Consider the following 16,969-nt stretch of genomic DNA (forward strand, 5'->3'; position numbering starts at 1 on the left):
AGACTGTAGAAGCGATTTTTCTGGAATGTGTTCTTTACAATCATCAGAAATATAGCCACTAAATCTTCTTTTCCTTTTCCCAGAATCCAAAGAGCTTGATCCCTTCCAACTAAGAGAGGTAGTGTTCATGTTTTTTCTCTTCTTATCCAGTTCATCAGCGTTCTTGTTTTCTGTGTCAGAAAATAAGTGATTTAAGAGGTCAAACTTAAAAATCTTTGAATTTCTTCATATTTGTTACATTTTATATAAAATGCATGGAAGTAGACACCTTCCACAAGAGATAGTTCTTCTCTTTCACAATTGTGTGTGGTTGCCGAAATATATTCCCTAACATAATATGGCAAAGATTGTAACCACAAGAACTGATAAGGATGAAACCACATTTAGAATTCCCACATATGGATTAGCACTCTGTATTCCACAGATTTTCTTTTAGTTTCTGCTGGATGCAACATTCTGCAATTCTTGCTTGAATTAGCAAACATTAATAAACAGTTTTCAAGGTTTTCTTTTACATATAAAATCATGATTTAATGGTGTAGTTAGGCTTCTCTCAGATTCCTTTTGTTCATAGATCTGATTCATCATTGCTTAATTCTTATTTAAAAACATAGTTACTTGATACATTTTAACATACCTGTAAAAAGCTTGGCTTTGAGAAAACATACATACCTCATGCAATACCAATTAGTTTATTTCTGTGCTCTCCTCATAATACTGGACTAAATAAAGACCACCCAAAACTCTCAAGAATTCATATTTAAATGCTAAATTATTGCTCTCTACAAACCTTTCTTCTCCAGCTTTCGTCTTCTAAAAGTCAAGATAACGTTACTTCTTTCTGGTTCCTTAGAAAGACTGCAGTCTGACTTTGTCAATAAACGCTCTGGCCTGTGAAGAACGTTAATGAAAATTTATCTTTAATTTTGAAAGAATACTGAATAAAAATCTCAGCAGAAACAAGTTAGTTAGACAAACTTTTACCTCTCTGATAAGCATGTGGAGCTTGGCAAATGAAATGCAAACTAATTCAGTTCCCATTATGACAATACTGAGATACTCTGATGTTACTAATGAAATGGATGCAAGGAATGAACATCTGACATGCTTGATATCAGACACTGAAATATTATTTTGCAGTAAAGAATGACTGCCATGAGAACATAAAACAAATTTTAAAAAGATAAGAAGTCAGCTGACTGTATCCTTGCCTTTGTCATGAATGCAGTAGGAATGAGGCAAAGTAGTATATTTTTTATTTAGATTTAGAACTGATAATAGAGTCCACTGGATAAGTTCCTGCAACGAGAAGAGACTTGAAATAGAAATTCCTGCTCAAAAGAGCCTGAAACAGTAACGTTGAAAGAGAGTAAGGGGAGGTGGACGGGTGTAAATGAGAAAGAAACAGAAAAGAACAAGACAGGGTTTACAGTATGGAAAACCAGAAACCCTACAGGAGTTCATCTGAGTTTGTAATCTCCTTCTAAAAAGAAAAACATCCAAGAAAGTAATCAGTTTGGTTGTTTTTCAATTGTTGGATTGTTTTTAATAAATTGGAGAATTTATTCAGGATGCACTGATAGCCTGAAAAGTATGACATCCCTACATTTCAGTCTGACCTTGTAAATATACCTTCAACTTCTCTGGAGGGTGGCCACAGTTGTAAAAAGATACTTTGGTTTCTAGTGTATGCATTATGATACCATATTTAATTATATGTTCATGTTGTATTTTCTTAGAGGAAGTTAATTACATTCAGTATACAAAACTTCTCTTCTGAAAATTTAATAGAAAACTAAACTTTGCAACCTCTCCTTTATTTGCTGTGATTGTTGGAAGATAAAAAAATAATTTAAGATTTCATAGATAAAGCAATTTAATGCTGCTCTGGAAAATGTATTCCATTCCTCCTTTTGTCACCACCCTTAGTACAAAATGATTTTGTATTATTAGTTTTATAATGTGCTGAACTTAGAATTTTGCTGTCCAATTTGCGAAATGCTAACTGATGATCATAATGACTGAAATCACAAACAGCTGAGTTCAGACAAGAACATCATGAAACAGGAAAGAATACTCTTGACATCCTTAGACAATCAAGATGGTTGGACACTTCCTGAACAGGTGCCTAATCTTCAGTGCAATATTTGTAAACTGCAGTATCATTGCTCTTTGGGAATGCTGTAAAGATACATAAAGATTTCCATTCTGCTTTGGTATCACAGTGCTGAACACTACATAAGCACCATGAAGAAATTACTAATTCCATTCATGATGAACCACAAATGTGTCCATATGCACAAAAAGTTTAAATGTATAGAAGCAATATTATTCATTCTGCATATTGAAGAAGACAAAGTCTTCCATAGGTCAGGCAGCTCTAGCTACGGAAAAGCTAGCCTTACTGCAGAAAACTTATTGTGGAACCAAAATATCTCTCAATTTAAATGCTCGCATGCAGAACTGCTGTTTAATCTGACTGCTTGGAATGATGATACTAAAGTTGTCCTCAACATCCATGAGAAATAAGTATGAAATAAATCTATCAACAACCCTGAGTTTCTTTAACACCTACCTTAAATTCATTATACCAACAGATCAACAATGACTTAAGTGAATGCATTTCACACTAGTTGTGGTGAAAAAACAATGCAAAATCCACTCATTCTTTAACATCAAAAGCAAGAAGGGAAACAGGGAACTCACAACAAGTTCTAGCTGACAGAAAAAGGTTAACTTATTACCACGCAGTTTTGATAACACACAATTCTTAGACTTAATCTGTGATTTTCATAGTACAACAAAGGGACAATTTTCAGTAAGGATGAACCCATATTCCATCTATTTTGATGGTACCAGAGAATGCCAATATGGCCACGTATGCATACTCATAAGGGGGAAGCTTTTACTGTGCCCTGAAAGACCTCTACAGAATAAATGCCAAGTGCATTCTAAACACAGACATTAACTACTGAAAGGTGACCAGGATCAAACTATGCCTTTGTTGGAAATAATCATAAATTCTCCATTTCCCATGTGGTAGCTGTTGAAACTTGCACTAATGCCCTGGGGTCACTGGGAGAGAGGGAGTGAGGGAGGGAAGGAAGGAAAGGCGCAAAATCCTCCTAACATTCTTTCTTGCTAGTAACAAATTTTTGACTTCACATATTAGTGGGACAGAAAATTAATCCTTCAACACCAAATCTAAAGCAAGGTGAATAAATCAGCTACTAAAAGACTGATTCAGACCCTTTTTACTCAAAAAGATGTTAACTAAACATACAGATTTTATTTAATCTATATAAATATAGACCTACTTCTATACTTATCTAAAAAGTCTGATCTTTCCTCTACTGCTACATCTCTAATGTATTTCTGTCATTGAGCATTATTCTCTTCACAGGGTTACATAGAGCAGAACAATTAGCAGCTATTTTAGTACTCAAGAGTTCAAAGCCATTCTTGTACCTATGACAAAACTGAACAGCCAGCCTTCAACTATGATCATGAAAAACTATGCAAGATGCTTCCTTAGATTTGGAGAATTATATTTAAAAGCTTATGCTTTCCTCTCTACAAACGCACTAACTCCTCTTGTCCACAAGAACACCAAGAAGAAATAGATTAAAATAGATAAAATTAATAGATCTTAAACATTTTGTAAAGCAAAATAATAACATAAAATTCCAAACTCATCAACACTTAGTCCGTCCCAGGTTATGAAAAGATTTCTTAGCAACAAATGTAATACTTCTAGAGTGACACTTACCAGACAGATTAATGAACTGTTCTAAATCTCTCATTTAAAATTACAACTTTGTCAGATTAGTTTAAATAGTAACAGAGATCCCAACAGAAAAAGAGAAAGCAATTCCTACTAATTCAGGTTCTCTAACACATTCATATCTCAGAATAAGTAGTAAGACTTAATTTTCTCAAGAATGTGTAAGATTCCTTAAAGCTGGAAACTGTTGATCATACCTGCAGTCACCACTTGTTCTTCTTTTCCTTTCTCTTTCTATTTTTTTCCCACAAATTTCTTGCTATTTGTTCCTGTGAATACTTTGCTATTAAGCAAAGGCCATAAAGGAGGAGAAGGCCATAAAAGGCAAGAGCTTACTCCAAATTCAAATGTAAGCCTGGACTGAAATAAATGTTCTGTAATTCAACTATCTGCTAGAATTGCAAATCAAACTTTGCTATGATACTCAGTCAATGTAAACATCAGAAAGAAGAAAAAGCATGTGCTAAGTAACCAGATACATATACATACAGCCCTTAAACAGTGCCAATCTGCTGATGAGATTGCGACCTCTGGTGGATTAATGAGAAAAGAAATGAACAAAGAGGAATTTGGCAAAATTTTGCAAAGTTAATTGAAACTGTGGTAGAACATATTAAGAGCAGCAGAAAAGCAAGAGTGAAATATGTTTGAATTATATGGCAATCCTCACAAATCAAAAATACTGACCTACTGAAAATGGAAATTCCTTCTACGACAGAAAAGTAGTCCATTAATATCAGGCACAGGACAAATCAGAATAAATGCAATGTTAAAATGGTTTGTCAGAGATGTTAGTTTTCATTCAAGAACACTGAAACGATTCAAGGCAGGAATATCTTAAAAATTGTTTCAGGGCAATTTTTCTCCATTGTGAAGCTGTATCATTTCAGCAAGACTGAAAAAATCAGCACGGAGTAACATACCTTTCAGACAGAAAAGAACTTTCATGAGGAGAACTTAATATTTGACACGTTTGTGCGCTGGCAACAGATGATGAAGCTAGTTGACCCAATTCTAATTTCTCAGCATCAGATAAATTGGAATCAATTAATATGTGACTGTCCACGTATTTCCTTCCAATTCTCGTCCTCAGGACATTCGTCAAGATAACTTGAGGTTGCCTGCCATATATATAACAGTAAATCATAAATACCACACTGAGATCTAGAGAAAGAAGTTTCATGTTAAATTCACGTGTCTTAGAGGCTGAATAAAAAAAAAAAAATCAACAAACGTCATTACTATCTTCTCAATCTTATGTCAGAGACATAAAACAAAATCCCATTACGGAACTTAAAATCTAGGGTAAGTAAATAAACACAAAACATTCAGGTAAGAATCGATACAGTGAAAGGCTAGTGAGATAATTTCAACTTAACCAAATACAATTCACTCTACATTGCTCCTAATACATCATTAAAGTATTGTTTAATAACTCGTGTCTGTATCTAAGTAGTTTTCATGCAATAGCTGTATACATTTCTCTCAATTATGGAGCAAGTAATCTTGATTTTCCTGTGAACAAGAAGCCTCCAGTAAAACAGACTGAACTCTCCCAAGCAATTAGTCCATAGGTAAAAAGCACATACACAAGAAGTTAGCATTAGATTTTGTTCCCTTCCTCAACTTCCAGGTGACATTGTACAAAATAGCAAAAGTGAGGCTCAGAAAAAATCTTTAAGTGTTAGAAGAGACAACCACAAAAATAAGCTAACCAAAAATATGAATATGCAAATGTCCACTTGACCACAAATGCATAGCAGCAGCACAACTTATTTCACATAATGCAACTAAAGCCAGCTTGTTTTATAGCCTTTGACTCATTCCCCTCCTCTTTGTCAAACTGGGATTTAAATTCTACCAATTCCATTCCAAATCATTTATGATTACGATGTATTGTCATGGTATTTTTTTTCCATGACAAACAATGTTGTCTTTTGGGTAACTCCTGAGTAATTCTCCTGTTGTCTGTCTTCATTCACAAAGCACGCTCCGGTATAGACTCCATGGAGGGGAGTGCTCAGATCTCTTCCTTCACTGAGATGTAAACCTAATTTTAATCAGGAGGCTATATTAAGGACAAGCTGTGGCAGAGACCCACAGGCGATATGCAATGATTTCTTATTATAAATATGATATAATGGAAGTCTGATGCAGAAGAACATCACAGTGTGGATGCAATCTCCAATAAAGGAAGTCCCTAAACTGTTTATCATCAGAAGCTGAAAGAGAAACATCAGTGAAAAAGACATTAACTTTAGCCATACGTTTCCCTAGATATCTACAACTGACAACTGTCTAAGGAAAAAAAAAATAAGATACTAGACTTGATATGCTCCTCTGATTGTTATGCCTGTTCTCATGTTTTCACAAGTAGTCTGAAACAGTGACAATACATTCACAACCTTGCCTGAGAAAGAGGGTCATTAAATGCAAGCGTGTTCTTCTTTTCACAATAAGTAAAAAAAATATTTTTTGAGAGTCTAATGACTGAAACAGAATGAATTGGTCTTGCCAGCACAGGATCACCGACAAGCCATCTGATCAGAAATCTCATTACAGTGCACCTGGCACCATCTCTCTCAAAGATTGTCAAAAGGAAGTAGATGCAATGGAATTCAACCAAGTCAGATGAAATAAGAATGTGAATAAAAATGAACAAGACAGCTGTGATACAACACAGAATACTTTCTCATGAAAATCAACTGCAGGGAAAATGATTTTGTTTAGTGACATAAGGCAAAGACAACATACCTTTTAGAAAGAAAAAGGCTGTGGAGAGCAGGGTTTAAAATTTGCCATATCTTTAGGCTGGCAACAGATGATGCGGGTGGTTGATGTGACTGCAGCTTGCCAGCATCAGAAAAATTAGCATCAGTTTTAGGTTGTGCTTGTGTGTATTTTCTTCCTATTTTCGTCCTCAGGACATTCGTCAAGATAACTTTGGGTTGCCTGCCATGCATATAATAATAAATTAATAATAGGGTGTTGAGAGCTTGTTAAGTCACATGAATGCAACAAAGCTTTTCCATGAGTTTCCTGTCTCTGCATCATATGTTATACCTTCAGTAGTACTGATGCCATTTTCCCAGAAATCTACAAATTCTCTTTGTAGGAAAGGAATCACAACTGCATCTCTTAACAGCATGTCCTTTCAGGGTTTCTTCTTCTACTATCAATGACTGACAGATTCATATGTGATTCTGGAGTGGCAAACCTTCTGTGCAGGGGCAAGGATATTTCAGCACATTTCTTATTGCAAAATGTCAGAAGTGCTGCCATTATGGCCTTATAAACTATTCTGAAAGTATACACTTGAGTATTGTCAGGGTACAAAATCAACCACTCATATTGTGGCATCTCATTTTAGAACCATAAATATTATTGGTTTCCATATCAAAATTCAGAATACAATACTGCTGTAAAATAAAATCAAATAAGATATAATTCACTGTTTTGAAACTTCAACTGATGTTTCTTCAATTTCACAACAGAAATAACATACAATTATGAATTACTAAGATAATGAAAACTCCCTGTTAAGGTTCTTTAAACAAGAATTCAATCTGTAGCAAGGCCAGTAACTTGAACAGTTTTCTTTAAGCTGACAGGCATTACATATCATAGATGATTTGACAGCATTTATCCTAGACAGTTGGCTACAATTTCAAGCAGGTGAGAACTGGACTTGTTTTATCAGGGCTGTTTGTAAGAGCACACGTAAAAGCTCAGGCTTGTATGTTGGTTATAAAAGATTACCAAGGTAAGAACTCCCTTCTCTCTTGCTATTTCTTGCCTATATTAAATTGATCTCCTTCTTTTACAGCTATAGAAGGAATTTTACTGTTCACATAGCTTTTACATGCTACTGCAATATTTCGTCAGCAAAAGGCTGCTATTCCTCAGTCAGTTAACAACTGGGACTGTAACTTGTCCCAGTGGTGAGCTGCATTCTGGTCAACAGCACAGTTATATTGTACCGGGTAATAAGCAGATCAACTGACAAGAAAACTACAGAAGAACAGATATGTTTGAATGTTAAATATATATATATCTGGAACTGCTACGCTGATGAAATGCGAACAGGGAAGTGTTTCACAAAATCCTTCTATTTCACTCTTGCATGAGTTGCTGCATGTTGAGATTTCTTTTCCCTTGTTACTCACCATGTTAACATAACAAACAACCTCTCAGTGAACTAAAAAGTCAATAAGCTTTCCATGCACAGCCTGGAAAACCTGCACATAAACTATGAATGCTGATCAATTTTAGTCAGACCTCTGCATTGCTGAATGCCATAGTGGAAGTGCACAATGAGCTGCTTTCTTCAAGAGCTCTGCCATGGACCTCCTAAACTAGTGGTCTAATGTTTTTATCACATACCCAATCAGTAAGAGTATTTTGAGCATACAGAAACACAATGTTTATTTAACTGTGGATCACATAGATTTTACTAGTGTACGAACACATAAGTAATAGAAATTTTAAAATGAAAAAATTAGAAATTTAAAAGAAAAACTTTTTTTTTTTTAAATTAATGGTACAAACACGACTTCCTTCCTGCACTCTGATGGATTATCCTGTATACCCCCTGTGGGGTGCGCACCCCACTTTTGAGACAACTGTCCTATACAACAGACATTAAAGAGTTCCAATTCAAAGCTAAGTAATTTGAGCACAAATGAAGGCGGCTTTCTCCACTCTCTAGGCTTCCCTTAGAATTTTCCCAAAGGAAAACTAAACAGTGAAAAGTATTGTAGCTTTGGCTGAGATATCATAAATTTTCACAGTAGCTCTTACGATGCTATGTTTCAGATTTCTGATGAAAAAAAATGTTGGTAGCACACCAATATTTTAGTTGCTGTTAGATTTTAGCTTGCCTCAAATAATATTAAAAACTCATCCTGATGTTTAAAAAAAAATTTAAAGCACTCAGATACTAAGAATCTGAATAAAGAAGTGTTTCATTTTGTACAGGATGGCTCCTAACTACTGTAGGTAAAAGAGTCCAGAGTTTCTGAAGTAAGAGATAAGCTCTTTGATGGCAATAAGAAGTCATATGTATGAAGTCTCTGGATTCATCAAAGGACTGATCCAAACCACAGGAGCACTCCTGAATGTTTTAGGCAGAGTCAGGAAAAGCAGCTAGGCATCTGCTGTTTTACATACACTTGCATATACTCTGACTAATAAGGCAAAGAACTGTTCTTTGTAAGAACCCTTTGCAGAGTCTGAGCACCTGCTTCAAGTATTGTAGATCCAAAAAAGATTTGTTTTATACTATGAGGCTCAAAATTTTCTTTACAGACATGCTTAACCTACTGACAAACTTGGAAAGTAAATATAGGTCATGAGCAACTTAAGGCAACCAAGACACATGGTTGGTCGCACTGTTCTATTTCCAAGGAGAAAACAACATAACTGATATTCAGTTATCTCTGGAATGGCAAAATGCTGTAGTTTCCTCAGACTAAGGGAAGTTTAACAACACCAACATCTAACATGGTAGAGACCAACTGCAATAGCCTAGCCAATACCAACCCTGCGAAGTAGTCTTCAGCACAGGAAGCAAGAGACATTTCCTGCGGAAGTCTATTCCAAATCAGAAGATATAACTTTTTTATGGGCTTCCCAGATGCTCAGAGCTGATACGTTAGCCCTGGTTTACAGGGTTACATACAGTGACCAGACCAATGCATGACTTTTTTTGTCCAACTGTAAGGTATGCTGGAAAAAAATGGATATATAAGGATACGAGAAATACATACGTTTAAGAAATCTGAGAAAATAATTCTGGTGTCCCAGAAGAGAATAAGCAATGGAAAACTAAGCCAGACAGTTCCTCTCTTCCTCCAAGAGGACTTGAAACTACAAATAAAACCTTGAATTACCTAACAGCATCCTTCCTCCACATACAACAAAGAAACAGTTAGCAAGGCCTTAGCAATCTGAACACCTGATTCTGAAATCATTTTTCCTATATAAAAAATTAAAAGCATTTTTAAATTATTACTGTAGAGCTCCATGAAACAATATAAATGTTACTCTATGGAACACTCCTCTGTTCTCCTGACTAGAATAATGATAACAGGGTATTTTCGCAGACCTAAATGTTTTTCACATTGTAAAAATGACAGGATTTGTGTGCGTGTCTGCTAATCACAATATACCCTAATGAAATTTTTCTAAACTTATCCTGAGTCTGCAAGATAATTAGTCCAAACATGATCACAGAGTCTTCAGTTTAATTGTATGATCGGGACTTGCAAAGACAACTGAAAAGATTCCAGCTCTTAGGAATCTGGACATCTTAGAAACTTAGATCTGACATCCTTTGCTCACAGTCCTATCAGATTAGATCCTGACAGCTCTTAGCAATTTGGTTCAGTGATTTTTATTAGGTATAGAGTTAGTAATGTTCACCACTCCCTTCATTTAATGGGCCTTACACATTTAAAAAAAAAAAGTACATTTACAAAAAAGACAGTGTCAGGATAAAGCATCACTCCTTATGCAGCACCAGTTTTTGACTAAAGACCAGTTGTGAATTACTTTCAGAGCTGTACAGTGCTTACAGCTTTCAAAGGCTTTCGTTTCTATAGGTGAAATAACACCTGGTTATGTTTCTTGAAAAATCATGTCATTAAGACTGAGCATAAAACAGATTAAAGAAAAACATCTGCACTTAAGCCAGCTTGCATCTCTGTATACAAGAATTAGGACAGATTCATAGATTACCTGTTAAGTGGTCCACAGAATAACGCAAGCAAATCATGCAAAAGAAATTGCAAAAGAGAAATTGATGCGAAGCAGAAGAAAGCAAGCAAAATATGCACCAAAGCCAAGTCCCACTGGCAGACACAGAAAGGAACCTGTGCAACAGTAAGACTGGAGGCATCTTGTGAAGGAAAACCAAAGTAGCGCATTTTTGTTTCTAATGCAAACACCTACTCTAACTCCTCTTTTCTACTTCAACAAAAGAGAAAAAAATACATTAAAAAGATAATGAAAAAGAAAAAGGCAATATGGAAAAGGCTGCTAATTGTTCCTTTCAAGTCCTAAATCACTTCACAAGCAAAAAAAAAAAGTCCCACAATGTTATTTTACAAAGCGCAGGATCAAAAGCTATTAATTATTTGTGTCAATTGACAGAAAATGACTGACCTCTACTGCACCAGAGAATTGGAGCTCCTAGAGCCAGCTCCTATCTCAGTGGTTAGATTTGTGTGTAATTAGTGTATATCACTGGCTCTGGTTTCTACAAATTTGTATTAGAAAGTGATCAAAATCAGATGTGGAAGCTACTGACATCTTTTTTTGAGTAAATTAATGGCAATTGCCTACACTATCTTCAACACCTACATTCTTCTACTCATAAGCCCAACCTTTGTACAAATAAGTATTTAAACAGTGGCATGCCACATGCCATGTGAAGGTCCCCCTTCAAGTCCTCTAATAGCTGAGTTTACAGAACAAAGCCACTGACAACCTTGCTGTGTATTCATTCATCTGAGCTTCTGCAGCATGTACACAGCCCACATGGTCCTCGGCCCTTAAAGAGTCCCAAAGAATAAATTATCAATAATTAATGGAAAATTCATTGCCACATTCAGCAAGTACATTATGCAAAGAAAAAAAAACTTGTGTGTTGTCCTCATCCTTCTACTTCAAGGCCTTGACATTTCATCACTTCATTACAAGTCAATGTTTTAACAGCAAATTGAACATTGCTTTGCTGGTCCTGGAAGTTATAACCACTTGGATGTTTAGATCAGGGCAAGCGGGAAGCAGTACGTAAATGACTGTCTCAGGGTAGTACTTGATTCATATTACAATTAAAGTTTAAAATACTGAGCTGAAAGAATCACACCTTATGAAAGTACTGCTCCTACCCTTTTCCTGAAGAAAACTTAACAGACCAGGACCAGAAACTAGAACTTCAAAACAGCATTCTATTTAGTCTTTTGTTGTTGTCAGATATTTTATTTGTTTTTATTTCCCTTCTGGTAACACTGGAGTAATAGAGCTGAGGCAAGTGGATGCCTCTAAGCTCCATTTCCAGGCAGCGATGGTTACTCTAAAAACCAGGTCATCCCCTTCCTCAAAAAAAAAAAAAAGTGAAATACAAAACATTAATACACCAGTTACATAAATATGATTACTAACTTTCTGTAAAGATAATAAATTGGACTATTTGTGTTTAGCGACAGTCCTAACTTGTTCTAACACAATCACAGCAACACGTAAGAGACCAGCAGTGTACAAGAAGAACAGTGAACTAACCTCTCCCTCAAACCCTGCCCAGGGATCATGAGCAAATCACCTGATAGTAACTTTTCACGAAGTCCTGAGGTGTTCAAATGCAAGCAATTGTGGTTTACAACACAGCTTCCAACCCTCATAGTCTTTTCTCACAGTAGGAGGGATAGAAGCAACAAGCTACCAATTTTTGCAATTCAGAACTTTAGTTAGGCCATGAGCAAATGTGAGTTTGTGCTAATGCACCTAGCTAGTCCTTTCTGACTAAACTTAGCATGAGTAACAATGCTCAAGCAATACTTGAGAGAAAATACAACTCCCTAAACGTTTAATATTAGAATCATAGAATCAGATCCCATCAATGAAGATCATACTTACAAAAAAAAAAACCACAACAACAATAAGGAGCTAAGAGTTTGTTATTAAGACTTATTTCCAACTTTTCAACATAAGTGAGAGTCCTCATTAGGACAAAGGAAGAGAAACTTTCGCATTAGGAAGATTCAAGCAATTCACCTGTGCAACCCTATCCCCATTTAAGGGCTGGCAGCCAAAAGGGAAGCGTCTCTACTTGGAGACTGCCTCCTTTAGGAGTCTCCAGTGAGCCCAGATCCTTGGAAAAGGGTAAACTATTTCTTCTTTATTACTGGACTATGACCACTACATTTCTTGGGCGATCTGAACCTGGTTAAAGGCAACCGTATTTGCTGCCACCCACTCCTTAGAGCTGACAGCCACCTGAACATGAATCAGCAACATGCCCATGCGGCCAAGAAGGCCAAGGGCATCCCAGCTCATATCAAAAATCATGAAGCCAGCAGGACTAGGGAGGGGATCCTCTCTCAGTACACAGCACTGATGAGGCTGCCCACTACAAAAAGACATTAAGGCCCTGGAGCAGGTCCAGAGAAGGGCAACAAAACAAGTGAAGGATCTGGAGCAAAAGCCTTACAGGGAGTGGCTAAGGGAACTGGGATTGCTTAGTCTGGAGAGAAAGAGACTCAGAGGAGACCTCATCACCCTCTACAACTGCCTGAAAGGAGGCTGTGGTGAGGCGGGGGTCAGCCTCTTCTCCCACATAACTAGTAACAGGACTAGAAGGAACAGCCTCAAGTTGCAACACAGGTAATTCAGGTTGGGTATTTGTAACAGACAAACAAAAAACACTTCCTGATTTTGTGTTGTATGCTTGGTATGTCTCAAACACCTACAAGACAAGGTCATTGCCATAAAAACAAATCAAAGCTGTGAAACACAGGATCCTCTGAGATAATAGGACAGTCTTATTTTACCCCCCCCCCAAAAAAAAAAAAAAAAGAAGAAACAGGCCTACTTTCCTACAAGGTTTTTGTTTTTTTTTTTAATATACAGACTTGTTTCAAACTTGCTTGCTTACAACCTCAGGACAGTGCATCTGCATACCTAGCATGTATAAAAGAACGCCTGAGAGAAGCTTAGCTGGGTTTTTTTTTGGTTTTTTTTTTTTTTTTTTTTTGTGTCTGCTTTTTGCTTGTTGGAGACTTCAACCCCTGGATAGGCACCCTCATCCCCCTCATCCTTACTCCATCACTGGTGGGCCAGTGCTGGAACTCCCTGAAACAGACCAGTGATCTCTTTTCTCTGCCCGTTTTTCTTTCTCTCCTTTGCATGTTCTTTCATTATTTTCTTTCGTAACCATTGTCTAAATTCATCTTTAAGTAGTTAATAAAGAGCACTGATGCCAAAGTATCCTTTATCCATAACACTGACTAAAAGCTGTTGTAAAGCTGTCTAATCTTGCCTCAGAGTAGTTGATTCATTGTTATCAGAAAGCTCCAAGAATTGTCCTGTATTGTTTCTTTCAGGTGCTCCCTGACTCCTGCAACTTCTGCCAAGTAGGGATTGCCATATTTGAGGGATTCTGAAGATTCACCTTCCTCCCAACCCACCAAATGAAATAATATCAGGAAGAAAACTTCTTAGAAAGAATGGTAATGCAGTGAAACAGGCTGCCAAGGAAGTGGTGGAGCCCTACTCCCTGGAAGTTCTCATGAAGACGGTAGATGTGGCACAGAGGGACATGGTTTAGTGGGCATGGCGGTGATGCACTGACAGTTGGACTAGATGGTCTTAGTGGTCTCTTACAACTTTAATGATTCTATGCTACTTCAAGTTTTCTCTGAGTTGTCAGTCCTCAGACTTCTGCTCGACAAATATCACCGCTTTAGAATACTTCTACTTAATAAGCAAAGTCAATGTATTGATTTTGACATAATGTGAAGCAAACAGAACACTTGAAATAAGCTTTGCTGTAGACAGTAGGTTAAGTTCGTTTCAAGAGATATTTGGAGAAATGAAAAACACAGGTTTAAAATCTTAATATTTACTGCTTCATCACATTCTGAATGATTTCTTGCTAATGCACTAAGAAATTTTGTTAAAAGAATAACTGAACACCTACAAATATTATTTGCATTTCATTTCGCATACTGAGAACTACTTTGGTAACAGAATCAGAGGTAACTATTTTTTTTCCCCCTCCTTCATGGAGGGAAAAGCAATAAAACTCATAATTCCTTAAAATAAAAGCTCAGTTCAAAGTTTACTGAAAAAAACTGAATAGGATGATCTCAAATATCAACCATTCATAGCAATCAAAACCCAGGAAACTGCAATTAACGTAGCTTGTAAATTCTTGTACTTCAATGTAAGCCACTTTTTCAGGTGAAGTTACAAAGAAACATTCTGAGGTAACAAAACAAGCTAACAGCTACCTCTCTGAGTTAGTAGGAAAAATAAACTCAGGATTTACATTAAACACACTTCTTGCCTGCAACATTTGAAGCTTTCTGAATATAAGGATAGGGCCAACTGATGATGCTTCATAGGTCACACTGCCCCTGAAATCAGTGTTCAAGCACTTGCTGTCATTAAGCATTCTCATTACCTGTAAACTTTGTTCCTAGCAGCCCCTCCTGACAATAAATCACTTATGATCAAGTTTAGTTCTAGTCAGAAAACAAGGCAGAGAATGGGGATTATTTGCTCATACTTGCCTGATTTATGGAATAATGGTTGCTTCATTACCATAAATACAATTAATTTTACCATGAAGTCAATATGCCTCCTAGCTAGTGCCAGTGAATATAATCCTATATTTTCATTTTACAACATAGGCAATAAAGTTTTAAATTTTCTTGGGTAAACAGCTATCTAGCTGATAGCTTCACAGAAGGTAGTTTTAAATAATCTGCCATAATCTCAAAGAAATCAACATATTTGCTTTTGGCAACAGAGCATTAAGCAGCAGCATATTCAACAGTTCTTTATTCATTTAGGTGTCTTGACCATAACAGAGGTGTAATGGCTCTAATTTTGGTTGGGATTTTTTTTTTTTAAACAGCCTTTTTCTACTTATCATTATACCTGTTTTTTTGTTTGTTTGTTTTAACAGTTGATGAAGTCTCCTTAACGAATGTGGGCTGCAGAGCAGAGAATGACATACAAAACACAATCTGGAAATCTTAAATAACTAAAATACCTAGGGTTAAATGATAATTTATGAAGAGTAACAAACACCTTTCAAGATTCCACACAGGTCTACAAGCAGTAATTTCTCTAGTCAGTATTGCATTTTAATTCTGATTTTGCAGCACTGTATTTAAGCAGACACAAAAAAGCACGGTTGTTTCACAATTGAGTGCCAATAAATCACTGAAACATGATTGTCTAAAGATGGGCCAAAACCTTGAAAACCATTTCCATATGACCCAATTAACTAGAGACCAGAAATATCCATACTCAGTAAAGGTTATGAATTTCAGAACATACAAACAGAATAACTCATTTTGAGATGACTTCGTACCCAATTGATTCTTCATCATTAGAGCTGCATCTACCACAGTCCCTTTGCCTTCTTCCTTTTGTAGAAGTCTCTCTGTTGCTGGCACTTAATCGCCACTGAAATAAAACAAACAAAAGTAGAACACTCCAGACTTAAGGGTCATACTGGACATTACATAAGAAAAATGAAACAAGGCCAGGCATTGAAACAGTGCAACTGATCAGATAGAGCAGAGACACAAAGAATATGCTCAATCATTTTGTAACATATGGATTTGTTCACTATAAAGCATTTGTGTACTACCGGACTTGCCAGGAACTTGCTTCATTTTTCTTCTAAAATAACACAGGACAATTCAATTACTTCTGTATTTAAGGTAGTACTGTCCCAAATGGAGACTTAAATATTAGGCCTGTTCCAGATAAATAAGAAGATATCTTACATAACTGTGGTTAACTCCACAAATTTAGCCAAACAATATTCCATTCAAAAAAAATGCACAATTCCTGCAAAGCAACAGGAATCTGAAGGCTTCACACTGGCACAGTATGGCAGAACTCACAAAACCAGCAATTCTTTTTTCCCTTTCAATTTTCTTACCTTATAGAATGCAGTTATATTTTCAAATTAAATAAACAAAAGCCCCACTAAAACATACAATTGTTTCCACAATTCCAGAAATCTATCTACTGCCGCTACCTTCTACTCTCTCCTCACATTAAAACCAAACTGAGATTTGAAAATGATGCCAGTCAGTCTGAAATCACCTGAAGATATCTAGAATGCTGTGTAAGCGTGCTGTGAAAGGGTATCTGAAAGATTCACGTCCACACCTTAAGAATTTTCTCTTTTCCAAGAGAGTGTGAAGACTAGGCAGTGTTTTAAAAGGCCTCAACTGCATGGAAAAAAAAAACGGTAATATATAGACAGATAAGAAAAACAAGAAATGGAAAGTAAGACAATATGAAGGAAATAAGAAGAGATTCTTCGATACACCTAGTCCAATCATTGCTTTTATAGAGGCAGAGGAAAAGGGAGTTCTATACATGTGTTACCTGGCTGCTGCTTGTGAATGCAGGTTACATTGCTTCCTGCTTCAAAAC

The 16,969-nt window shown here is 36.3% G+C and overlaps 1 protein-coding gene across 16 annotated transcripts in view; it reads right to left on the bottom strand.

Annotated features, from left to right (window-relative positions):
• The window catches only part of SENP7 (SUMO1/sentrin specific peptidase 7), a 41,869-nt gene that overhangs the window by 20,219 nt on the left and 4,681 nt on the right, over nt 1–16,969 (bottom strand). For 6 of the 16 annotated variants that reach the window (XM_021400150.1, XM_021400141.1, XM_021400166.1 and 3 more), the window contains 5 exons: nt 15,888–15,982; nt 6,539–6,736; nt 4,708–4,905; nt 791–891; nt 1–170 (listed from right to left, as the gene is read on the bottom strand). In XM_021400150.1, the coding sequence (XP_021255825.1) occupies nt 1–170; nt 791–891; nt 4,708–4,905; nt 6,539–6,736; nt 15,888–15,982 (762 nt within the window). The remainder of the gene's footprint in view (nt 171–790; nt 892–4,707; nt 4,906–6,538; nt 6,737–15,887; nt 15,983–16,969) is intronic. The other 10 variants (XM_021400202.1, XM_021400176.1, XM_021400185.1 and 7 more) reach the window with 5 other exon arrangements.

The sequence above is a fragment of the Numida meleagris genome, chromosome 1 (genome assembly GCF_002078875.1).
Source record: "Numida meleagris isolate 19003 breed g44 Domestic line chromosome 1, NumMel1.0, whole genome shotgun sequence".
NCBI classification, from domain to species: Eukaryota; Metazoa; Chordata; class Aves; order Galliformes; family Numididae; genus Numida; species Numida meleagris.